This window comes from Camelina sativa, chromosome 16 (assembly GCF_030686135.1).
Source record: "Camelina sativa cultivar CO46 ecotype springtype chromosome 16, ASM3068613v1".
NCBI classification, from domain to species: domain Eukaryota; kingdom Viridiplantae; phylum Streptophyta; class Magnoliopsida; order Brassicales; family Brassicaceae; genus Camelina; species Camelina sativa.
This window is the reverse complement of record NC_141895.1, coordinates 23,797,019-23,809,894: the sequence shown is the minus strand read 5'-3', so window position 1 is coordinate 23,809,894 and position 12,876 is coordinate 23,797,019. Positions and strand designations below refer to the sequence as shown.

The window sequence follows — 12,876 nt, the reverse complement described above, 5'->3', positions numbered from 1 at the left end:
GCTCCAATTCAACTCCTTTCTGCTCCGATTGCTCCTGCTGTTCCAATCCTTGCTTTTAGCTTCCTAACCTCTTATTATAACCTGAAAAGGACTCAAACAACTACAAAACTATCAAATAAACGGGGTCAAAGTGAGTCAAAACCGTAACATATCAGTATTGGGTATGCTAAAGTCGATAAACCTCACTTAAAGAAGCTTGATGACAGATCGCGCAAGTTAGTTCATTTAGGGACAGAGCCATGATCGAAGGCGTATCGGTTGCTTGATCCACATACTCGAAGGATTGTTGTAAGTCGTGACGTGGTCTTCGATGAGACAAAGGAATGGAACTGGAACAAGACAAGAACAGGGCAAGAAAAATCAGGAGAGTTTAGGATCAGTCATGAAATCTTTGGTAATCATGGTATTCAAGAAAACAGAACATAGCTCGAAACAGAGCGTGATCATAGAGTCACCGAGGAGATCGAAGCGCGCGATGATAATGATAGAGGGGAAGAGAATGAAGAAGAAGAAGATGAGAGTGATCATCAAACTCAAGATGAAACTCTAGAGTCTAGGAGGACTACGAGGCAGAGGAGCTTATCTCCAAGATTATGTCTTGCCAAAAGAACTTTATTCTTATGCTCTGCTTGCAAGCGAAGAAGGGGAACAACTGCTGATATGTCTTAATAATGAGCCTAGAGATTTCTATGAAGCAGAAGGATCAGAAAACTGGATGTTAGCCTGCAAAGATGAAATTCATTCGATTGAGAAAAATCACACATGGCGTTTAGTTGATCTGCCTCAGGGAGCAAAGCCGATAGGAGTAAAGTGGGTGTTCAAGCTGAAGAGAAACTCAGATGGTAGCATAAACAAATACAAAGCCAGGCTTGTGGCAAAATGATATGTGCAGAGATATGAAATTGACTTTGAGGAAGTGTTTGCTCCTGTAGCAAGATTGGAGACAATTCGACTTCTCATTAGTCTTGCTGCAACAAATGGATGGGAGATACATCATCTAGATGTAAAGACTGCGTTTCTCCATGGAGAATTGAAAGAGACTGTTTATGTTGCACAACCAGAGGGATTCTTGGTTAAAGGAGCAGAAGAGAAGGTCTACAAGCTCAATAAAGCCTTATATGGCTTGAAACAGGCGCCAAGAGCGTGGAATGATAAGTTAAACCAGTTTCTTAAATATCTTCAGTTCAAAAGATATTCTAAGGAGCCTTCGGTCTATCGTAAACATGTGAGACAAGGTTACATTGTTATTGCAGTATATGTTGACGATTTATTCGTCACAGGAACAAATACAAAGATCATTGAAGGTTTCAAAAGGGAGATGTCGTCCAAGTTCGAAATGAGCGATCTAGGAAGACTCACTTATTATCTTGGTATAGAGGTTATTCAATGTTCTAATGGAATCATATGCCATGAAAACATATTTTTAAAAGTTATATACAAAGTTTCATGAACAGTTTTAGTGGTATGTCGCTATAATGGGGTTGTCCAAGTACATCATCTGTGCCATAATAGAATTTTTGACCAAGTCAAGAATTTCTTAATGGAGAAACGTTAAACCCGATAATGGATATCCGTTCATGAATCCAAGTTCAATATTTTTTAAAAACCTCATATGAAATTTGCAGATGTTAATTTTAAATATGTTATTTTTGCCAATATTTTTTGTTAAAATCATTTGTTAAAATTGATGAAGTCTCGAGCTTGTTATATATATATATATCATGGTATAAAATTGTTGCTCCAATTAATAATAGAAAATTTGCTAGAAATGCCGTTTTTGAAATACCTTTTTCAAAAACATCATTTATACAAAACACAAATGAAAATCCAAAAATTTATGAATTTATAAAAGAATTTTGAGAACAAATAAACATTCCACAGTCTAACATAATCTATAATCATTAATAAGATTGAAACTCAGAAATAATTTTTATACATAATTTATAATCCGTTTTTGCCATGAATCAAAATAAACTATAATCAGTTTTTTTTTTTCTAGGATGAAAATACAAACTGATAATGGTAGCTTTAGATCAGAAAGGATCTACAACTGGTTCTTATTGAAGAATGGAAAAAGGAAATGTTAAGAGTTGTTTTGTTTGTTTTATGGACCTCTAATTACTTAGGTCCAAAGTATAAATGAATTTAATTAATTAGGTCTAAACAACAAAAGTTCAACTGTGTTTTATACTATATAATTTTACAGCTCCGTACGCATCAGTAGTATTAATATGATTAGGGTTTCAGGTTCCTCGTACGAAACTAATCCGGTTTACTCTCCTGTACCTGCGAATTGTTTTAATCCACCTTATTGCCATCCATGAAAGTTTCAATTTGGTCACATATGAACTAAAATCAAATAAATATAATAAGGTGATGTATGGGTGAAGCTTCATATATTGAGAATAAAAAGCTTGTGCGATCCATGTTATAATATATGCAGTTTGTAATGTATACGGATATTGCTGGATCTGTTCTTCTTCTTTTTTTATGGCTGTCATCATAATCATTGGGATATCGACAAGATCGACAGAAACCAAATCGAAATCGACCAAAAACATATCATCATCAAATGAAACTACGAAATTGAGATCTAAATTCGGCAACTGAAATATTTTATATTTGTCAATATTTTAGATGACCCGCCACAACATAACAATCGACAACTCAATGAATAAATATATACTAGATTTAAAAAATAATAATAACATTTTTTTAATATATATTTAGTTTATTTTGTTTAATTAAATAATAATTTTGTTTGGATTGTCAATTATTAGAACAATATTAGGAGACATAAATAAATAAATATGTAATTTATAAGCTATTGTCGGATTAAGTCACACAATTTTACCAATGATTTAATTGTTTTACAAAATTTTAGTTAAATTATCCTGATTTAATATGTCTAATATTCTTATATTAGTGGTATTGACCAAATAATTAAAGGAATATTTAACCCGTGTTTCAAAATCGAATTAATAATATTTTATATTTATATTAATGTTAATTCAAACCGTCATGTTAATAACATGTCCCGCTATATAACAACAAACCGTCATATTAGTGGTTTAACCCGTGTTTCAAAACTGTCATATTAGTGGTTTTGGTTGTGTGTTGTCTTTCGTTTGTGAAGTTGATATTTATACATGGAAAATGCTTGATGAGTAAGGAGTTTACGATCCGTAGTAATAAAAGAGAGATTTTAATGTTTTCCTATTTGAGTTGATAATATTATCGCAGAATAATATTTAGTTTCTTAACACAATATATATTATATTAAATGTTTTTCTTGATGCTAAAGTTAAATATACCTGATTACTGAGTTTCTAAAATTGGGTTCTCGTTTTTATGAACTTTATTAACGTTATAATAATTATTGTGATTGTAATCATTTGCTACTCAAACTCGGCTGTGTCATTTAAATTTAATAGATTATATAGTCTCTAAAGATCTATTATGTTTGGAGATTTTTATGGGATTAAAAATTTAATGCGTAGAATTGTTTTTGGTAAAATCGAAATGTATAGATGTTGTCAAGCTATTTATGGCAAAAAATGTATCAAATTAGGTCGATTTAAATAGTTCCATTAAATGAGTTTCCAGGAATTGTTATTTTAGGAAAATAGTTAGGGGTTCATGTTGTAAATAAAACAAATTAAATAACCAAAACTTCAAGAGCATAACACAAAATATACTTCAAAAATAATAATATAGATTTGACCAATAGCAAAAAGGTTACTAGTCAAACTCAAAATTTCAAAAACTTGATGCCCAGACAGCCATACTACAAAAACTAATTCAGATTAGCAAAACAAAAAAAAACCTACTTTGTCCTAATTAATATATTCTTCTTAGGACAACGCCGTGTGGAGTGGTAAAGAAAGTTAAGCGGAGGAAAGCAGAGGGTTTGATGAAGAGTCTAACTAAGAAGAGATGATGGATTGGAAACAATAAGCAGAGGGTTTGATGGCTACCTAGTAGGGAGTGACAAAACATTTTTGTGTGATATTTATAACAATTAACTTAAAATTAAATTATTGTAGAAAAAATAATAATTAGAATATATTCAAATTTGTTGCTCCACATATTTGTGCAGTAGAGAGGTTCGATAGTAGCAGTGTTGATTAGTCACTACAGTCTTGTCCATGTTGATTAGTCACTACAGTTTTGAAATGTGGTTCCAAATAAATCTTCTAAAATGATCGATAGGCCAATACAAGAAGAAGAACCCTTTAGGCCTTTAAAATACAAAATTTATTTGCACAACAAAATTAATCCTTTAAAATAGTTAGATATGAAATTTATAAATTAAAAAAGCCTGGATGCGTTGTTGACATTTCGTAAGCCCAAAAAACTTCCAGGCCCATCTGTCGATGTACTCCCGAAGAGGAAGTCAACTTAAAAAGAGGATTTCACCTACTCTTTTCTACTAAAAACAGTAATATCCAACGGTCTTATCCGCTTAATGGTTTTAACCGCTAGATATCAGCCGTTCACCAGAACTAAATTTTCACCAGAGCATGTGGAATATACCATGCTGCACCTCTCTTTCTTGGCATCTTCGAGAGTAAACCATATCTACGGTATATTTTCCTCTCCCTCTACTTACTAAATTTCTCTACCCTACTTCAAACTGTGTAACCTTGCTGGAAACTTTGTAGCCCTATGAAACCTTGGAACCCCTACTCTAAACCCTGTTTCCCTGTTTTGTGACCACCATCATCCTCCAAACTCCTAAATCCCATATCATGTCGAAAAGAATTTCATATGCTTTGAAGGGTAAAGAAGTTGACACTTGCTTCTCCCCCCCCTCGGAGAAGAATCCGAGCTTCAGAACTTGACACATCCGCCTTGATAGAAGCAAATACCCTCACCTACATGGATCGCCTGACAAACCCAAACCGCTCAGAGACTCTGGTCTCTCTTCCCCTTTCTCGAAAACCGTTGGAACCTCAAAGGCAAAGCAACAAGATCAGATCTTGGTCGATGATGTTTCCAGTTCAGATTTAACTTCGAGGAAGACATGTAAAAAGTTCTCGATAACCGGCCTTACCAATTTGACCAATGGATGGTCATCCTCCAGAAATGGGAACCCATTATATCCGAAATTTACCCTTCCTTATTGCCCTTCTAGATCGAACTACAAGGTCTTCCCAAACACTACTGGCAAGAGGAGATGCTCCAAACCATTGGAGAAGAGTTAGGAAAACTTGAAGAAATGGAAATTACCAATGAGTCTGCTAAAGTAAAAGTGTATGTTGATGGCCTCCAACCTCTCTTAAAGGACACTATCGTGGAGTTCCCGGATGGCAGTGAAGCCCTAGTAACCTTTGAGTACAAGAATCTCAAGAACCACTATTCCTTTTGCTTCCGGCTTACTCACGAGCGAAAGAATTTTTCGGGACTGCAACCTACAAAACACGAGCCCCTGGTTAACCCAACACAACAAAACTCAACATCAAAGTCAATAACCAAAAACTATTACACCCCGTGGGACAATTTCAGATCCCCACGAGACACTATTGGTCACTCAGAAAACCGATGATTCTCACCCACTCTCTCTCAACCCCACAGGAGCCGAGACTCTGAAGTTAACAGAAGGGGCTCTAAAAGGACCCATTCTTCCGAAGGACGATCTTTAATTCGGGAACTCTACCCACGCAATCACCAAGGAAGGGATTCCTCAGGACGTCCTAAACAAAATCTCCAATTGAGGGAGAAAGCCCACTCATCTGCGGAACCTCACTATGAAAGATCAGATCTTCCCGACCTCGTCGTCCGCCTCTTGAGAGGGAACCAGTGAATCAAGACCCGAATACTCCTCTCCCACTTTCACTAATACTATGGGATAAGACTCTGGAGCCACTGGAGAGGAACCTGCCACATACCATACCGTCAAAAGAACATGTAATGAGTGAACTCCGAGAAGTTCAAGTTCAATACATAACGTGTGCAGACCTTACCAAGAGTGCGGCTAGAAAACAACGTGTTATCCAGGGTGAAGCAAAAAATCTAATGTCTACCACTGCAAACAAAATAATTCAAGCAGCCACCTCTTCAGCTCCTGCCCAAGCTCCACTCTCCTTAGAACCTCCTGTATCCTATGACATACCATCGTTGAGTGACCATAACCCCCTTCCAGTTGAAGAAACTGGAAACAAATCAAAGAGGGTAGAGGCAGACCTCCTACAAAGCAAACAATGAAGTTAGCGGGTGCTAAAAGTCAAAAAGGAATCTGGCTAATGGTTCCCCAAAGAAGATCCCTCACCAGCGTGACTCCACCTCGCGAAATGCATGCTCAGGAGGTCCAACCACTCACAGAGCTGCGAAACCAAAGGATCCCCAAAACAACGCTACTCATCAAGGGGGAACCCCAAAAGCAATCCTAATACCTGCCATGGCAAAGAAGAAGGTGGATTTTCACAATCCACCAAGTCCTCTTCCTTAAAGCTTTTGAGCTGGAATTGTTGTGGGTTGGGGAATCCTATAACAAGCCAGCGTTTACGTGAGATGCATTCCACTATCTCACCCGACATCCTATTCCTCATGGAAACAAAAAATTCATATGAGTTTGTGAAAAAAAACCTTACACTGGATGAATCTTCCATCACATCTACTAGTCCCTCCTCATAGCTCAGGAGGCGGAGGTCTGACTTTATACTAGAAGAACGATGTTGAGCTTACAATCCTATCTACCTGCCAGAACTTTATTGACACACAGATAACAACCGCAGGAAAAAAGTTTTTTGCTACTTTTCTCTATGGTGAACCAGAGAGATCAAAAAGGAAAGCAATTTGGGACAAACTTACCCTCTTGGGATCCACGCGGGAAGACCCTTGGTTCCTCACGAGTGACTTCAACGACATAATTGATTCATCTGAGAAGCAAGGAGGCCCATTGAGACATGAAGGCACCTTCATTGACATCCGCTGCTTCATGTCTGAGTGCGACCTTGATGACTTACGTCATTCAGGCAATTTTCTGTCCTGGAGGGGACAGAGACATGACCATATAATACACTGCATATTAGACAGTGCTATGTCAAGCAGTGCATGGGCAGAGGCTTATCCCTTCAGTCATAGTGAATACTTGCGGTTCGAGGGATCTGACCACCGACCGCTACTCACCTGCCTCGACCTGTCAAAAAAGAAGAAAAAAAGGATTTTCAGGTATGACAGAAGACTAAAAGGAAATCAGGACATTCACTCCCTGATCCAAGCTTCATGGTCACAAGACTGTTTCGAAACTATCTAGGAAACGATAAACAGATGTCGCAAAGATATTATCTCCTGGACAAAGAAAAACCATCAAGATAGCAAGAAACTAATAGAGGAATACAGAAAACAGTTGGAGAAGCTAATGACATACCAGGATTCAGACCCCATATGTATATCCAACATAAACCTTGCCCTGTTGAAAGCCTACAAAGCAGAGGTGGAATTTTGGAAACAAAGGAGTAGAAACCTCTGGTTAGCCCTTGGAGATCAAAACTCTGGTTACTTTCATGCAGTAACTAGAGGGAGAGCAGCAATTCATAAATTTTTGGTAGTAGAGGATGACGATGGCATACCTCACTATGAAGAAGAAAAGATCCTCAATGTAATCACTGAATACTTTCAAAGGCTATTCACATCCCAGGAAGGGGATCACTATTCCCTCACCTAATAGGCTCTCCAACCCTGAATTTCAACAGAAACAAATGAGATGTTAACAAAAATCCCAACTTTTGAGGAAGTTAAAAAAGTTTGCTTTGCAATTGATGCTGATAAAGCACCTGGCCCGGATGGGTTCTCTGCCAGCTTCTTCCAGTCCCACTGGGATACCATTGGCTCACAAATAGTCTCTAAGGTCCAAGCTTTCTTTTCCTCTGATGTTTCAATCACAAGCATCAATCATACGCATATCAGATTGATCCCGAAAGTCCAAAGTCCAAAGCTAATGGTGGATTACAGACCTATCGCTCTTTGTTCCGTCTTCTATAAAATAATCTCCAAACTCCTAGCAAGACGACTCCAACCTGTGCTACATGCGATAATATCAGAAAATCAATCAGCATTTGTACTACAAAGAGCTATCACTTACAATGTGCTTATTACACATGAAACCTTACACTACTTAAAAACCTCCGGAGCAAAAGAACGATGCTACATGGCCGTTAAAACGGATATGAGCAAAGCCTATGATAGGCTAGAATGAGAGTTTATTAAGTCTGTTATGAAAAGGATAGGCTTTCATCCGAAATGGATGAAGTGGATTATCCAATGCATATCTACGGTATCTTATTCTTTCTTACTCAATGGAGCAGCACAAGGACAAGTTAATCCTTCAAGAGGAATCAGACAAGGGGATCCTCTTTCCCCTTATCTTTTTATCCTATGCAGCGAAGTCCTTTCAGGCTTGTGTCGAAAAGCTCAACAACAAGGAACCTTACCGGGCATTAGAGTGACATTAGGGAGTCCAAGAGTGAACCACCTCCTATTCGCAGATGACACGATGCTTTTTTGCCGGTCAGACCAAGAGAGCTGCAGAACACTAATGAGCATTATCCACAAATATGAATCTGCCTCGAGCCAACTGATAAATAAAAATAAGTCGACTATTACCTTCTTTAAAAAAAATCCATAAGCAGTAAAGGAGAAAGCTCAGCAAATCCTAGGGATTCAAAAAGTATGAGATTAGGAAAATATTTGGGGCTACCAGAATTCTTTGGAAAGAAAAAGAAAGACATGTTCAACCTGATCACTGATCGAATCTGCCAAAGATCAATAAGCTGGTCCTCAAGACCACTGTCTACTGCTGGGAAAGCTACAATGCTGAAATCGGTGTTCTCTGCTATGCCAACATATACCATGTCCTGCTTTAAGATCCCAGGATCCCTGTCTAAGACAATTCAATCAATACTCACGAGGTTCTGGTGGGACTCCTCTGAAGAAAACAAAAAGATTAGCTGGGTGGCATGGTCAAAACTCACAAAAGCAAATGGGAAAGGAGGGTTAGGCTATAGAGATATACCAAACTTTAATGATGCCCTCCTCGTAAAGGTTAGTTGGAGAATTTTGACTAGACCAGAGTGTCTCCTTGCAAGAGTACTACTAGGAAAATATTGCATTACAACCTCCTTCCTAGAGTGCTCAGTACCAAACTCAGCTTCACATGGATGGCGAGGCATCTGTATTAGTCGAGACCTTCTGAAACCCCATCTAGGAAAGGCTATCGGAGATGGAAACGAGACTTTGGTGTGGTACGAACCATGGATATCTCTCTCGCAAAGAATCATTCCCATGGGACCACCTCTAGAGTCTGCAAAGGACTTGCGAGTGAGTAGCCTTTTTTCCCTATCACAAATATCTGGAACCATGAAAAGATTAAGCTATTGTTACCAGCATCTGAAAACGAGATTCTTGCAATTCGACCAAGCAAAAAAGAAGCCAAAGACTGTCACTTATTGCTACTTACCAACTCAGGAACCTACATGGCGAAATCAGACTATATGGCTGCATCCCATCAGGAAGAATCTCTCCCATCACAACGAGTAGTCTCAACCACGTTTAACTAGTACAAAGAAGTGTGGAACCTCGATTGCATCCCAAAGATTAAGTTCTTCATCTGGAAAGTTTTAAACGAAGCACTTCCGGTAGATGAAAACCTGAAGATCCGGGGAGTGAACACAACCGCTGTGTGCCCACACTGTCTCCAAGAGGAGTCAACCCTGCATCTCCTATTCCATGGCCCCTTCGCTGTCCAGGTATGAAAACAAACACCGTACAAGACCGCAATTATACCTAATCGTATCACTTCCCTGCAAAAGGGTCTCGAATTAGTCAACTCAGGAATCAATATGCCTCCTGTGGGCATTGAAAAGGAGCCTCTCTCCTTGGATCCTATGGAATATATGGACTACTCAAAAAAAAAAAAATTATTTGAGCAAAAGCAAACTTTACCTCCGGATGTAATATCCCAGGCTATCACCAGTGATCGAGAATGGATAACAGCCCAAGTACAGCAATCCCCAATTCCTCAATCTCCAAGAGAATCCCAACCGTTAACGTATGGAATGATTACTATCTTCTGCTTTACAGATGCGGCATTGAGAGCGGATTCTCAGGAGACGGGCTTCGGATGGATCTTCATCAATCATTCCTCACCATCGATAGTACATAACAAAGCAACGACTCCAAACGTCGCCCCTCCAATCTTGGCCGAAGCGATTGCAGTATCCTTGGTCAAACAACAAGCCCTAAATCTAAGCTACAAAAAACTTTCTCTGTCTTCAGATTCACAATTGCTGATCAAAATCATCGTTTTGGAGACTCCAACGAGGGAGCTTTACCAGATTTTCCACAACATCCTTGTTTTATCTCCTTCTTTTGATGAAATTTCCTTCTCCTTTGTAAGTCGTAAAAACAATTATGGAGCTGATGAACTAGCAAAATCAGCTCTCATATCGGTTTGTAACTTACCAATTCTGGCTCCGATTTAACTAAAAGCCCTCACTTTTGGGTTTGACAAAAAAAAAAAATTCTCACACTATTACGTGATTGTAAATACTAGACAAAAACACCATACAAAGTCTAAATCGCCATGTGGATAGGGATAACCACCAGGTTGAGAAAATTGAATAGATAACTTATAAATTACAAATTTTTGGTATTCTTTTGAGCTATTTGGAAAAAGGAAGTTGACCCAAAAAAAAAAAGGGTTTAATCATATTTTGTCAGTTTCTCTTGAGTAGACAATGGTCCGGGCCTACGAGGATGACCCTTAAAACTATCGGCAAGAACGGAAGGATGTTATTGTAAATTTACGAAATGTGTTATTAACCAATCATAAACATAATCGGACAGACGTGTTTGACGTAAATCCTTGCTTCTATACATTTGTAGTGCAAGCTGCATATTACAAGTTTTCTAGACGAGAAGATCTTAAAAACCTGCGGAACCTCACACCGTTTCCAGTGTTTAACATAGTGGAGTATCAGTGATTAGACATGTGAGCAAGCTGAGACCAAATCATGCCATCAGAACAGCGATTGCATCAACCGTATATATGGGCATACCTGCAAATGTCAAGAGGGGTTCCAAGGGAATCCACATATCCCAAATGGTTGCCAAGATATGGATGAGTGCAAAATGAGCAATCGTCATTGTGCGAAGCATGAAACCTGTCGCAACACCGGTTGTTCTTTCCATTTCAAAAATCGTAAAGAATGGAAACTAATCATTCTTCTTGGTAAGATATTGTCATGTCGGCTGATTAAGTCGCAATAAGATATCTTCAAGTTCCCTAAATCTCTCATCATTGACGTGTCTAGTAAGTAAGAGAAGAAATAGTCTCAAAGATATAGGGCTGTTGAGATTGTGGGAATATGAATTCATGTCACAAGAAAACACTGACAAGTTCTTGAGTTTTTTTTTTTGTTAAAGACAAGTTCTTGAGTTGTCCGATATCATTTCGAAAGAAGTTCATATGATATAATCTATCACCGAGAAGGTGAAAGACCCATTTAGTTAAGCTCCACATACATATCATTCTCCTGGTTATAATTTTTGGATTTTATTAATTTATCTTTGGCTAGAAAACAGAGCCTTAGCCAAAACAGCGCTTTCAAACCCAAAGAGAGAGAGAGAGAGAGAGAGAAACTACCATGGTCCCTTCTTTATAGGAATCGATTCCCACTTTCCATATATCCACGTTTTGTAGGAACCATTGATTGCAATTTCCTATTCAAAGACCTAAAAAGAAGGCAGAGATCATTTCTACAAATTTAAGCAAATTCATCTTGACCAGCTAAACTAAATCCATTAGACATGGAGATCATTCCATTGATGCTCATTGCCTTCATCATACTCGTGTCTTCATTTCCGGCTCCGATTAAAGTAGCCGGCAAGGGTGGGGGTGGTGGCGTTGCTGGTAGTGCCAGCGGCTCCATTGGTTTAGGCAGGGGTGGGAATATTGGTAGGGGCGGCAGGGGCGGCGACATTGGTGATGAAAGTACTGTTGGAGTCGGTTATAGGGGTGGAACTGCAAAAAACCCCAAACCAGCTGGTGGCGGCGACCCCGGTGCGTCAATTGTGGTCATTCCCAAGCAGCCTGAGGAACCTGCGAAGCTGCCACCAGAATGCAAAAAAGAGGTTCACAATTGCGTCACTGCGCATATACACGGAGGAGGGGGGGGGGGGGGGCCCTAAATACCGTGGACCATGTTGTGTGAAACTTAACACATCTGTAGCATGTGTGTGTAAGTTTCTTAAGTCCCATGATGATAAGCTAAGCAAAGGTGCAAATGATGTACTTCGTGGTTGTAATTTTAATAAAACCAAATGTTCAAAGGTGCCAATGCCTCAAGTATGCACACAAGAAGCCAAACATTGCATCCATTCACATATATACGGAGGCCTAGGGGCACCTCAAGACCGCGGAGCATGTTGTCAGAAATTTAAGTGCTTAAAAAATGTGTTTTTACATTCCTTAAGTCTAAGGATCCTCACCTAAGCAGAAAAGCTAAAGGTGTCATTCAAGGTTGTCGTTTTAATAACGCCAATTGTCTAAATTAAGATCTAGGGACTGATTATGTATAGCATATGAAATGAAAATAATATCAATGTATATATAGTATCTACAAATTATGCTTGGTTTTTTATTTAAGTATATAGTATTATTATTGGACTTACCATTGTTGCCGTCTCAATACCTCGTAGAGGTGGCTGCATGCATCATCCGATGTCGTTCAATCCTCATTTATTTTTCTTTTTGTATTAACTGTTATTTTTTAATTCACAAAGTAACCACTAGAAAAGATTAAGGGTATTATTGGGTTTTACAAAAGGGATACCCACATGTCATGAAAGAATTTAAGTACAACCAACGAAATC

General features: G+C 38.5%; 1 protein-coding gene and 1 long non-coding RNA gene across 42 annotated transcripts; one reads left to right on the top strand and one right to left on the bottom strand.

Annotated features, from left to right (window-relative positions):
• Positions 1-4,168: 4,168 nt before the first annotated feature.
• LOC104751591 (uncharacterized) lies at positions 4,169-10,738 on the bottom strand. 41 transcript variants are annotated; one of them, XR_015583975.1, is made up of 18 exons: positions 9,946-10,738; positions 9,461-9,803; positions 9,017-9,352; positions 8,740-8,929; positions 8,608-8,656; positions 8,436-8,526; positions 7,959-8,026; positions 7,779-7,871; positions 7,575-7,683; positions 7,373-7,425; positions 6,814-7,293; positions 6,594-6,708; positions 6,272-6,487; positions 5,967-6,189; positions 5,556-5,880; positions 5,277-5,414; positions 5,057-5,166; positions 4,169-4,954 (listed from the first exon to the last, which is right to left on the bottom strand). It is a non-coding gene; the product is annotated as an uncharacterized LOC104751591 (long non-coding RNA). The 41 variants fall into 41 exon arrangements; XR_015583978.1 differs by having other exon boundaries at positions 5,962-6,189; positions 6,594-6,699; XR_015583971.1 differs by having other exon boundaries at positions 6,594-6,699.
• A 929-nt stretch (positions 10,739-11,667) lies between these two features.
• LOC104751590 (uncharacterized) lies at positions 11,668-12,680 on the top strand. The gene is given in 3 exon segments (XM_010473560.3): positions 11,668-12,171; positions 12,173-12,443; positions 12,446-12,680. Coding segments are annotated over 3 exon segments (744 nt in total). The 5' UTR covers positions 11,668-11,811; the 3' UTR covers positions 12,559-12,680.
• The last annotated feature ends 196 nt before the right edge of the window (positions 12,681-12,876 follow it).